The sequence below is a fragment of the Gossypium raimondii genome, chromosome 12 (assembly GCF_025698545.1).
Source record: "Gossypium raimondii isolate GPD5lz chromosome 12, ASM2569854v1, whole genome shotgun sequence".
Lineage (NCBI taxonomy): Eukaryota > Viridiplantae > Streptophyta > Magnoliopsida > Malvales > Malvaceae > Gossypium > Gossypium raimondii.
In genome coordinates, this window is record NC_068576.1 from 37,527,209 (window position 1) to 37,540,735 (window position 13,527).

General features: G+C 34.1%; 1 protein-coding gene across 1 annotated transcript; it reads left to right on the forward strand.

Annotated features, from left to right (window-relative positions):
* Positions 1-1,791: 1,791 nt before the first annotated feature.
* On the forward strand, positions 1,792-3,512 carry LOC105763947 (transcription factor MYC2). The gene has a single exon (XM_012582354.2). The coding sequence runs from the start codon at positions 1,921-1,923 to the stop codon at positions 3,382-3,384; it is 1,464 nt and encodes a 487-aa protein (XP_012437808.1). The 5' UTR covers positions 1,792-1,920; the 3' UTR covers positions 3,385-3,512.
* Positions 3,513-13,527: the final 10,015 nt, after the last annotated feature.

Below are 13,527 nucleotides of genomic sequence, written 5' to 3' on the forward strand. Positions count from 1 at the left end.
TGGGGCACTTGGTGTTGCGACAAAGCTCGATGACAGTGGCACTGGGTTCTTTCACTTCAACCATTGGTTTGGAGTCGTGACCTCAAGGGCTTGTAGCTCAGACTTTAAGGCTTGATGTCGTGGCACCACACATTTAGTGTCGCAACTTCATTGGCAAATTACTCCAAGTTGATTTTTCGTTGAAGTTTGCTTCTTTAAGGTGATAGGGAGTCAATTTTTCAACACACATGCACCTGTGTCATGACCCTTACAACAATTAAGGTTCTTATTGATGTTTGGCCTTAGTCATCTCCCTACACAAGATCAAATCAATCATTAGACTCCCAATGATATAGTTTTTTCAATTTGGGTCTCAAAAGAAGAAAAATGTAAGAAAAACTATTATTAACACTAAAAGATAAGAATCAATAAAAAGCATTAAAAATACTCGTAAACTACTTGAGAACAAGCTCATTAAATATTTTAGAGAGCCTAATTTGACATATGAAATTACGATAGTTCATAAGACTTATGCTAAGTTATAATCTTTTTATAGTACGCCAATTAAGTAAAAATAATATAAAATTTATAATATATAACCTTTATAAAAATTATAAAGTGTCAAATAACTTTTATAACTCTTCCTTATAAATAATATGATTTTTACCATAATTTTAGAAAAAGTTATTTTTATAAATAAATTATGATAAATAACTATAACAATTTTTAATGAATAAGTATATTATTTTTGTAATCTATATTATGAACACATAATTAAGTTATGCCCATACTTCTTGGCCATAATTTTTATAAATGAATATATTGTAATACTTTTTAGACTAAGAATATATTATAATACTTTTATAACATGTAAATTAATTTTATAATAAACATTTTTACCTTTGAAATTTTTAAGATTTAAATAATATAATATTTATTATAAATTTATAAAATACAAATAGATTATTTTATAATATATTTTTAGGATTTATAAGAAAATTTTTTTCATAACTATCCCAAACACTTAAAACATATTCATGCTTATAATATGTTTTTATAACTTAAAACTTGTATAAAATATATTTTTTAAAATTAAATTTGGGTGTACTACAGTTCTCACCTTCCGCTTAGAATTGGAAAGTATAATTGGAGTGCTCGAGTAACACTCAATTCAATGGGACTCACCAATTACAATGGTTTCTCAAACATGCTACCATTGTGTAATTACAAACAATTACATCCAAATCCAGTTATTATGTGGCTTTCCAAACACTAACTAAATGTTAACTCTGTTGAAATTTGGTCTTATTTAATTCTTTGACACTAATGCTCAGTTTGATAAAGTATATAAAAAATTCAATCAACTGAAAATTAATATTTTAGTACTTAATTTTTTAAAACATGTTTAATAACCCACAATGAAAACTACTAGACCAAAACTTCTCAACAAAAGTGTAGAATATAATAAGTAGATTAACAGAGAATAAATTCAATGATTTATTTTATTTCTTTTAGCATTATATTATATTATATCAAATAATCTAATTATATTTGATATTTAATTTTAAATAAAATACCAAATATATTTTATAATTTAATTTCAACACTTAATTTTCCAGTACTTATCTTTTAAAACTTAAAATTTTAATTTATCAAGCATAACTCAAATTAAATCATTTATGGTTTGATTTTTTTTTGAAATAACATTTATGGTTTGATTTTATCAAGGGACGTGTGAAATACATTACCCCACAAATAAATGTGGAATAAAATAATCATTACTTGTATGTATTTTCACAACAAAAACAAAAAACCTCCTGCGGGAGCTCTCAGCTTTTTAAATTCCCACATTGTATTCATTTTATCCTCGTTTCTCTCCTTTTTTATCATCCCTTGGCATTTCAGTCCACACGTTTTTCTTTTGTTTCTCATTTGTCAGCCATGGAAGAACTAATCATCTCTCCATCTTCATCTTCATCACTAGTTTCATTTTCCCAGGAAACTCCACCTTCAACCCTACAGCAAAGGCTTCAATTCATAGTCCAAAGCCATCAAGAATGGTGCACATATGCCATATTTTGGCAGACATCAAACGACGACCACGGTCGTTTGTTCTTGGCTTGGGAAGATGGACATTTTCAAGGAACCAAAGACACGTCTCCCAAATCAACACCGAACAACAACAACAACAACGACATGTACAGCTTTCAAGGCTTACATAACGAGCGAAGGAATGTTTTGAAACGACTTCAAGCACTCATCGGAGACAACCATGATATAAGTGGTTCGTTGGTCGACGGCACTGATATTACTGATGCTGAATGGTTCTATGTGATGTCATTGACTCGATCTTTCTCTCTCGGTGATGGGGTTTTAGGCAAGGTTCTTAGTACTGGCTCTTTGGTTTGGTTAACTGGTGCTCATGAGTTGCAGTTTAATGGTTGTGAAAGAGCTCGAGAAGCTCAATTGCATGGTATCAGAACACTGGTTTGTATACCAACAAATCGTGGTGTTCTTGAACTTGGATCTTCGGATATGATTAAGGAAAACTGCGAATTTGTTCAACAAGTGAAATCCTTGTTCGGTTTCGATCCAAACCTAACCTCGGGTTCAACCCAGTTCCTTGAAAGGACTATCTCCTTTCCAGATATCGGCTTACTAGCCGGCATTGAAGAAGAAAATGGCGGCCCTGATAATAAAACCATACGAGATTTAAAGCCAGGGCAGCAATCTTCTTATGTGGACTCAGAGAATTCAGATTTCGATTGTCCATTACTTGCCGTGAATAACACCGAGAATATCAGAACCCCAAAGAAACGTGGAAGGAAACCTTGTCTCCGACGAGATACACCAGTGAACCACGTGGAAGCCGAGAGGCAACGCCGTGAGAAGCTAAACCATAGGTTCTACGCTCTCCGAGCTGCAGTCCCTAACGTGTCGCGCATGGACAAAGCGTCGCTGTTATCCGATGCCGTCACGTACATCACCGAGCTAAAGTCAAAAATCAAAGACTTGGAATCACAGCTTCGGAAAGTGTGTAACGAGAAAGTGAAAGTGGAAACTATTGACGCCATGGATAACCAAAGCACAACCACGTCCGAGGAACAAGCAGCAGCCAGGCCTAGCAATTCATCATCGGCTGCAACTGGTAGGTTTAGTGACCTGCAACTCGATGTCAAGGTTAAGGGAAACGATGATGCGATCATCAGGGTTCAATCAGAGAATGTGAACTATCCTAGTGCTAGGTTAATGTCAGCACTTCGTGACTTAGAGTTTCAAGTCCACCATGCAAGCATGTCGTGTGTTAATGAGCTTATGCTCCAAGACATTGTTGCAAAGATCCCTTATGGATTGACAAGTGAAGAAGCTATTAAATCTGCTCTTCTCTGGAGGCTACATCAGTGATATTATTATTTAGTGTGTAATATCTGTTTTAATTTTTTTTATTTGTTTTAATTTCTGCTTCAAGTGATTTCCCATTGAGCTTTAATTTCAAGTAATTAAGTGAGCAACCTTTTTTTTTCCCCGGTTTAGTTTTCTTGTTGCTGTTCCCCAGGTCCATGAAATGTTTGATCTCGAAAGAGTACGGAAAGAATAGTGATTTTTTAGGCTACTAGCCACTCACGTAAATTTTTTTTTCACTAAAAGTTAAAACTATTTATTTATTTTTATCATGCAACTATATTGGAGTTTTGATTATTTTTATTTTTATGTTCGGTGATCAAAAGAGATAAAGTTAAATAGTTGTGTTATCATTTAATATCGTTTCATAGTTGGGTGACAAAAAAATTATAATTGGGTGACTTCTATTGTAGTTTGTCTATTTTTTAATATAATTATATTTTGAAAAAAAGAATAAAGTAGTATTTTCTAAAAGTAAATGGTTAGTTTTAGCATAATTATTTATAGGTTAAAATATGTCATAGGTCCATGTACTCTTCACAAATTTGGAATGTGTATTTTTTAAGGAATTTAGTTCCTCGACTTTAAATTTCAAAATTTAAGTCCAATTGTTAACATTATTACTTTTTTTGTTAAATTTAATAGTGAGACATTTTGAAATAAAAAAATACTTACTTGGTAGCAATGTAATTTAAAAATGGCGTTGTAACAAATCATAATTTAACAAAATAATGTTAACATTAACAATTGAACTTGAATATTAAAATCAAAACTAGAGAGACTAAAGTTCAAGTAATAAAAGTACAATGACTAAATTTAAAATTTACAAAGAGTACATGGATTTATTACATATTTTAATCTCATTTATAAGGGAATATTTAATGTTGTTAGTGAACAATGACATTGCACATTATCATTGAATAAAACAAAAAATAGTGGAGGACTTATAAATAAATATTATTTTTATAGAATATTATTTTTTATACAATATTGGGGTGGGAAATGGGGGTAACACAGTTTGAACCAACGTCAGATGGGTGTCTGACAAGAGTTTTAACTACCTCTCTATGCAAGTCAAAACAAATTGTTGAGGTAAGTCTTTGAAGTGGTTGTCTATGTGCCAAAGGAAGTTCCCACTTTGGTCATCACTACGACAAACATCTTACTTGCCATATTTGAAAGTTGACAAATTTTAAAACAAAACCATTGGGCCATAATCAATGTTGATTTTTTGGAAGTATTTAAGACCATAAATAAAGGTCAATCCATTTGGAAACAACACATCTTAAGGATTGGATCGAATCTTACATATAAAATCTCTTACTTTGTGGAGATTGGATCGGGAGCTTTGAAGATATATCTCTAAACAGTTCACTTTACATTGGTCTTTATTAGTATATTATAGCTATTTTAGCTATATTTAGTAGGGACTGGATTGTAATTGACTTGTAACGCCCCAAAATTTCTAATTTCGTTATTGTGAAAATATGACACAAATATCTGATAGCTTTAGTGGTTATGTGTTCTGAGAGTATTTGGGAGGTCTCAAGTTTAAGCCTTCGCTTGGGCAAATTTTGGTATTTTGAATGAATTGGGTCTTACTCTTGTTCAGTAAGCTTTCATTTGATTGTTGGGTAAATTAAATTAGAATGGGCTTGTTGATTTGGTGGTTAAATGGTGTGTTATTATGGTGAAGGTCATGGGTTCGAATCTTTGGGATAGCAAGGGTTATATTTTCTTTTTCTCCTAATTTCGACAAGAGTTGTGTTGAACTGGGTTTCTGAGTGGTGGATGTGTAGTGGGAAGTGGGGAAGTGTAGTGGGAAGTGGGGAAGCGATTTTAAGAGGGGATTATAGGGGAGTATATCCAAAATCTGATCATTATTTCCTTTTTCGAAAAAAAAGAGTCGTTTTTCTCTCCATCTTTCTCACATTTTCTCCCCCCATCTCTGTCAAATTTCTCTTTTTTCTTTGCTTCTTACTCGGTTATCTTTTCGTTTCTTTCCTCTACTACTGCTGAAGTTCTCTTGTTTCCCCTAATTCATTCTTTCCTCTTGATTTCGTAGCGTTAAGCAGCACTTGTGCAAATTCAGTAAGTTGTTGGGTATCATTTTAAGATATTATTTTGTGTTCAATAGTCTAATTCTGGGGTGTTGGCAACATCATTTCGCGAGGATTAAGGCTCTCATCATGATTTTCGTAAACGTACCGATTTAAAGTTTTGCAGTAAGTGTTCATCGTTTTATGGGTAAATATTTTGGTTTCGGGATTTTTATTAATCACGAGGTAAGACTAATTATGGTGTTATTTGTTCAATTATAGGCTTTGGAGAGCTCAGGGACTGTTTTAGCATCGAACAAAACTAGGTGTGTACCCAAAACGTAAAAATAAGGGATTCGACGGAAAGCCAAAATTGCTTGCTGTTTGGATAGCAGCAGTAGGCTGACTTTGAAAAATAGCCATAAATTGTGGAAATCGAATTAGAGGATGAAAAAAATATGGAATTAAATCTTGTTAAGTCTAGTTTCTCATAGAAGAAATAGTGTTAGTAATGGAATTTTAAATCGTGAGATATAACAAACTTTGTGGACAAGGTCAGAATGAATTTGGGTTCCTCTATTTTGACTTTAGAAAATTATCAAAAATTGGAGAAAAATAATTAGGGGTTAAAATTTATATGTTTAAATTATTAATGAGTCTATTTTCAATAGAAACAAATGGAAACATAATCAAAATTTTGTACTAGGAGATAATTAATTTTTAGCAAAGAAGAGTCAAAGCTGTCAGACAGCAGAATAGGGGTAAGTTTAAAGATTTTACTATACTTATTAGCTGAACTAAAAATTTTGGAAATTTTATGGTAGAAAGGTACTTGAGTCTAGTTTCAAATACATCAAGCGGATCTTAATTCAGAAATCAGTAGCTCAAGATATAAATAATTTAGCAACAGTGACTCAAGTACACAACTTTGAAGGATCATATAAGTAAATAGTGAAAACACATGTGAATAATTATCTAGCACGGGTTACATTAAAATGGATCACCAGGCCAAGGCCAATTTGGGCCATGTGGGCCACACGGGTGCGTGGGCCTACAAGGGCAAACATCATGGGCTTGTGGCCCATTTTCACTGTTTTATTGCTAAGGTTGCACCGGTCGCCCGAGTCGACTGTGGACCTACTGTAGGGTTGATAAGCTTACCTAGATCCCTAATTGACTGAAATGACTGTATGAATGATATGATTAAGCCTGATAATGTCTCACTGATTTGATACTGTATACCCTGTTCATATGCATGATATTATGTTATAGCATGTCATATTTGTATATTGCATTGCATTGGGTTGGGGAATTGTAATGTTCGGAGGAAGTGTACTGAAACACCTCGAACCTAATTTACTGGCAGCTCAGCTGCAAACTACTGTCTAGTGCCGCATTTGGTACTACTTGGAGTGTAGGGATGGGTGGGTTGATTATATCCCCACACGGAGTGTAAGGTTGGACAGAGATGGTTTGTAGAGGCTGGATGGGTAGGATTTTTGTGACTGCATATCTGTTATTACTACTGTTACTGTGATGGGCTAAAGTCTTACTGCATGACTATTTTTGTACTGATATGGGTTAAGGCCAAAACTGGACTGATACTAATACTGAAAAGGGCTTAAGCCCAGACCGTGATTATCTGTTTACTATCTGTACATTTGTATGGGGATTACACACTGAGTTTATGTAAACTCACCCCTTCTGTTTTATCTGTACAGGTAATCCCCAGATAAAGGCAGATCGGTGCGGCGGAGGACTCAGTGGTGGCTACACGACTTCTTTTAAACTGTTTCTTACCTATTTATGATTTTACTTTTATTTGGGAGTAGTTTGCTGTAATTATGGCCTTTACAGGTTTTGGTTTAAATTTGGATTTTATACGGTTTTATGATTTAAATCTGCTAGTGTCAGGTAAAACTTAGGTTTTCAAATGAAATTATTGTTTTATAAAAAATACCACGAATACGCAAATTGTTTAAAAGCTTCCGCAATAAAAAAACGTTTGGAAATTGAATAATGATTTGTAAATGAATAATGTTTCGGAAACGAACGATACGATTTGAAATTAACATAAGAAAATGAAAAAAATTGGTTAAATAGAAAATGGGATTTAGCGATGACATATTTTTTGAAAAGCACTACCATGTGACATCGTCAGATTTAGCCATAACGTCTAGGCCGAGTTTGGGGTGTTACATGACTCGTATATATTTATGTACTAAGTATCGAGGGCACTTATCACGTAATGCCCTGGCTAATTTAATTTTGTTTCTGTGAATTTTGTCATTAATATGTATCTACTTCAGTGGTTAAGTGATTTGAATGTGTGTATGAGGTATTGGGTTGAAGTTTTACTTTTGGAAAATTCTGTTATTTTTTTTTATCTTAGCCTTATCCCCATTGGATGGGCTTATGTTATATTTTTTGGTAAACTTATGTTAGAATGAGCCTGCTGGTTTGAGTGGTAATGTAACAGCCCGTTTTAAGAGAATCGGAGCAGTAGTGTCGGGACCACAAATTCGAGTTCGAAAGAAAATTTATTTTTATTTTATTTTATATTTTGCATTATGATAGGAATATCGTAAGAAAATTTTGATAAGAAATTTTACTAATTTTATGTCTAATTTGATAAAAGAACCAAATTGTATAAAATGCAAAAGTTCATTCTAGTAGTTAAAAGGATTAAATAGCTATGGAATTCAAAAATGGATGTCCTTATATGACAAATAGACCATTAAGATGAGTTAGTAGATAAGTATGATGATTCATCCATGGAAAATTAAATAAAGAAAATGACTAAATTGGAAAGTAAAAGATAAAATGATGATAAATAATAAAATAAAGAAAAATATCATTTATCATCACCTTTCCCAAATAAAGACATGGAAACCCTAGCTAAGAGAATTGAGCTCAAGAAAGCTTATTTGGCTGAATTAGGTATGAATTCTTGTCCCGTTTTTAGTAATTTTTATGTTTACAAGATTGTAATAGCTTAATTTAGCTATCTCGGGGATTAATTTGCAAAGTTATCAAAGTACTAGGGTTTTGCCATGGATGAGTATATATGAATTATGGAAATTATGGTAGATAATGAAAGTTTGTTGATAGATAAATAACTTTTGTAAAGTGAATTTTTGGTGAAATTGTGATTTAGGGGCTAAATTGTAAAAATGTAGAATTCATGAAAAACTTCTAAATTTTATGAAATACATAGGCTACTATTCTGACATGTAAAAATCAGCTAGGTTTGGAATAAGGATTAGATTGCATGAATTTCATTTTCCGAGCCTAGGGATAAAATTGTAATTAAATAAAAGTATAGGGGCAAAATGGTAATTTTTCCTAAGATGTGAATTGAATTGAATATGAATTGTATTAAATTGAGTTAAATTTATAGATCCAGGTAAACCAAATACGAAATTAGATCAAGGAAAAGAAAAAGTATAAGATTAGTATATTACAATTCACGAACACTTGTCAAGGTAAGTTCGTGTAACTAAAATATGTATATTTATATGCTTGAATTTAATGCTATATATGTATGTGAATTGTGTAATTGTCATGTATGAAAATCAATCACATATCCGATAATGTTCGACAAGTATTAAGTTATGTTTGAATAAATGAAATTCGATAGATATAGAGTTCCCGAATTAGTTGTGGCCCTGCATGTGTTTCGGACACACCACAGCTCGAAAGAGTGTCTCGTTATTAGCTTTCATGAGATTCCTGTTATATGGTTCTTGCGAGCTTCCCGTTAATAGCTCTTCGAATATCCCGATTGGTTGTGATTCTGCATGTGTTATAGACATACCACAGCTCTTATGAGCGTCCTGATTAATGGCTCTCCGGAGCTTCCCGATATTGGTTCACTTGAACTTCTCGTTATTGGCTCGTATGAGCTTCCCATTACATGGCTCACATGAGATTCCCGTTATATGGCTCGAAAGAGGGCTTCTCGATTATGTGCTCTTATGAGTACTCCCGAATATGAATCAACGAATTACAGATTTGTACACTTCGTGTGTACTACCCGTGTATCCATTGATATTATAAATGATTCAACGGGCAAATTTCTTACATGAGAAATTATGAAATTGAGACGACTTGCTACAAATATATACTTTAAATATAAGATATGATATGTGCATGTTTATGGACACTCGATGTGATAAATATATGTATGTGGAAATTGAATATTGAAGAGCTCATACATGTTTCTTGATATTCATGTGAATTACATGACTAACATGCTTGATGGGATATGTGTTTAGGCAAGTGGCCAAATTGGCTTGAGCATGTTTATTTGCTTATCTGAAATGTGAATGAAATGGTAAGTTAATTTCTTGTTATAAGAACTTACTAAGCATTAAATGCTTACTCTTTTTTATTTCCTCTATTTTATAGTACTTAGAAAGCTCGTCGGGTTGGAAGCTTGGCAGAGATATCTCACACTATCCATCAGCTCATTTTGGTATAAATAGTAAATTAAATTTTAGGTTATAATGGCGTGTATAGGCTAAAAGTGGTTAAGAATGACATGTATGTATTTGGTTGAAATTAGTCATTGGTATGGCTTGTAATTGGTATGTTTTGATATGTAAAAAGTGGCCTTAATATGTTGATGTGTGCTTGAAATGGATAAATGATGGAAATCATATAGGCATGTTGAGGATTGGTTTGAGATAGTTTAAATTTGGTAAAATATGCCTACATGTATGTATGGTTGTTTTGGTAAGTTTGGATAATTGAACATATGAGTTGATATGTCAAGTATAAGACTTAGTTTTGGCTTGATTTGAATGTATTATATTGGCTTGTGAAAGTGTTAAAGTGTTGATGTAGGAGAAATACAAATTGGGTGAGAAATAAGGCTTAGAAATTGCCTTATTTTGTCCACATGGGCAGAGACAAGGGCGTGTGTCTCAACCGTGTGCGACACACGTCCTAGCACATGGGTGTGTGACTTGGTCATGTGTCCCCTGCATCTTTAAAATTTCAAAATAGAATGCTCAAAATTTATCACATGGCCGGGCACACAGGCGTGTGGCTTGGCCATGTGACCCCTGCACCTATTTAAATGTAAATTTTTATGTTCACACGGCCTAGCACATGGGCGTGTGACTTGGCCGTGTGACCCAAGTCAGAGAGTTACATGGGTATAGACACGGGTTAGGACACGATTGTGTGCCCTATTTCAAATGCCCACACGGCCTGACCACACGGGCGTATGTCCCGTGCACCTTGGAAAAATTTTGAGATTCTGCAAAAAAATCTCTGAGTACTCGGTTTAGTCTCGACTTATTTCTAATGTATGTTTTGGGTCTCGAAGGCTCATATAAGGGACTTTATGAATAATATCTGACATGAATGTTAAATAATAAGAAATGTCTGTATTTGATCTGTTTATTCCGTTATTGCTCTATAACCCTGTTTCGGTGACAGATATAGGTTAGGGGTGTTACATTTATTGATATCAGAGCTGCGGTTTAGTCGATTCTTAGACTAACATAACATGTACAAGTCTAGCTATACATGCCATTATATAACCTGTGATAGTGTGATATGTCCTGACCATTTTAAATATGTATTTTCATATAGTAATGTCATCCGACCGAGTTGAATCTGAAGAAGTTGAAAGCAAGGTTCAAACTTCAGTTCAAATAGCAGCTTCAAGTAGTAGAAGGCCTGTATCTGAGGGCCGAGGAGGAGAGGCAAAAGAAGCCTTCTTCCAAATGATGAATAAATGGTTTACCGAATATATAAGAACAAACCCGAATGTACAACAACCTCCACCCCCTCATGTTTCTCAACTGATTCCTGATATGCCACAAGTACAAAACTTATTAGAACTAGTAAGCCTCCTATAGATAAAATCTGTAAATATGAGGCAGAAGATTTCAGAGCTACAGCTGAAGATGATCCTAAAAGGGCTGAATTATGGATAGAAAACACTATCAAAGTTTTGGATGAACTATCTCGTACACCGACCGAATGTCTGAAATGTGTTGTATCTCTGTTAAAAGATTTGGCTTATCAATGGTGGAATACACGAATTTCTATTGTATCGAAAGAAAGGGTTAAATGGGAAATTTTCTAAATCGAATTCCGAAAGAAATATATCAGCCAGAGGTTTCTTGATCATAAACGAAAAGAATTTTTGGAGCTCAAACAGGGGCATATGACAATATTTGAGTATGCACGGGAAATTGTCCGAATGAGTAAGTAAGCCAGAGAGTGTATTCCGACTGAAATCACAATGTGTAAGCGGTTTGAAGAGGGTCGGAATAAATATATAAAATTGCTACTTAGGATTCTTAAAATAAAAGAATTTGTTGTACTTGTTGACTAGGCATACAAAGCCGAAGAGCTTAGTAAAGAGAAAAGACAGGCTGAGATGGGAGCCAGAACTTCAAGTAAAATATTTACGGGAAAGTCATATCAATCGGCCTTAAAGAAATCAAAGAAAAATTTTGATCGCTCTACTACCTCTGTAGGCTACTTTGGGAGCGATAGAGGTATTCAACGTTCTAGTCCAAAATCTCAGGCTACATTTGTAGCAAGTGCGGGCAGTGTTAGAAATACTAAACCCAGATGCAAGCACTGTAATGAAATTTATTTTGGAGAGTGCCGCATGAAAAGCGGAGCTTGCTTTAGATGTGGTTCCTTTGACCACTATCTGAGAGACTGCCCTTAAAAGCTTGAGAAAGATATTGTTCAAACTTCAAGGCCAAGCAATCCCGCCATGAAAGGTAGACCACCTCGTAATCCCGAAAATGTGAGTGGCCGCCAAGGTACGACAAAAGATTCAATCGTCAGATCTGAAACACGAGCACCAGTAAAAACATATGCTATTCGTGCATGTGAGGATGCTTCTGCACCCGATGTTATTACTGGTACTTTTTCTCTTCTTGATACTAATATAACTGCTTTGATTGTTCCTGGTTCAACACATTCATACATTTGCACTAATTTAGTGTTAAATAAAAATTTGTCTGTTGAGTCCACTGAATTCATTGTTAAAGTATCGAACCCCTTGGGTCAGTATGTAATGGTAGATAAAATTTGTAAGAATTGTCCGTTAATGATACGGGGTTTTTGTTTTTCGGCTGATTTAATGTTATTACCATTTGATGAATTTGATGTGATTTTGGGTATGGATTGGTTAACTCAGCATGATGCCGTGGTAAATTGTAAACAGAAGCATATTGTGTTGAAATGTCAAAACAGAGAATTACTCTGTATTGAATATGATAAATTGGATGGTTTGTCTAAATTGATATCAGGCATGTCAGCACAAAAATATGTCAGAAAAGGGTATGAAGCTTACCTTGCTGATGTGTTGGATACTAAAGTGTCCAAATCAAAGATTAAATCAGTGCAAGTAGTTTGTGAATATCCTGATGTGTTTTTGGAGGAGTTACAGGGATTACCGTCAGTCAGAGAAGTGGAATTTTCTATAGATCTTGTTCCGGGGACAACACCGTCATCTATAGCACCATACAAAATGGCTTCTACTCAATTAAAAGAGTTGAAAGCACAGTTGTAAGAACTAACTGACAGAGGTTTTGCTGGACCTAGTTTTTAACCACGGGGTGCACCGGTTCTGTTTGTTAAAAAGAAGGATAGGTGGTTAAGATTATCTATTGATTACAGCAGCTTAACAAAGTCACAATTAAGAATAAGTATCCACTGCCTCGTATTGATGACTTTTTTGACCAGTTAAAAGGTGCTACAGTGTTTTCTAAGATTGATCTCCATTTTGGTTATTATTAGTTACGAGTGAAAGACTCGGATGTACCGAAAATAGCCTTCGAAAGCAGGTATGGCCATTATGAATTTCTGGTAATGTCTTTTGGCTCAACTAATGCACCTACAGTGTTTATAGATTTAATGATTAGAATTTTCAGACCATATCTGGATAGATTTGTGGTGGTATTTATTGATGACATCCTGGTATATTCTCGAGATGAAACCGAGCATGCTAATTATTTGAAAAATTGTTCTGCAAACTCTACGTGAGAAACAATTGTATGCTAAATTTAGTAAATGTGAATTTTGGCTTTGGGAAGTTGGTTTTCTTGGACATATAGTATCTGCTAAA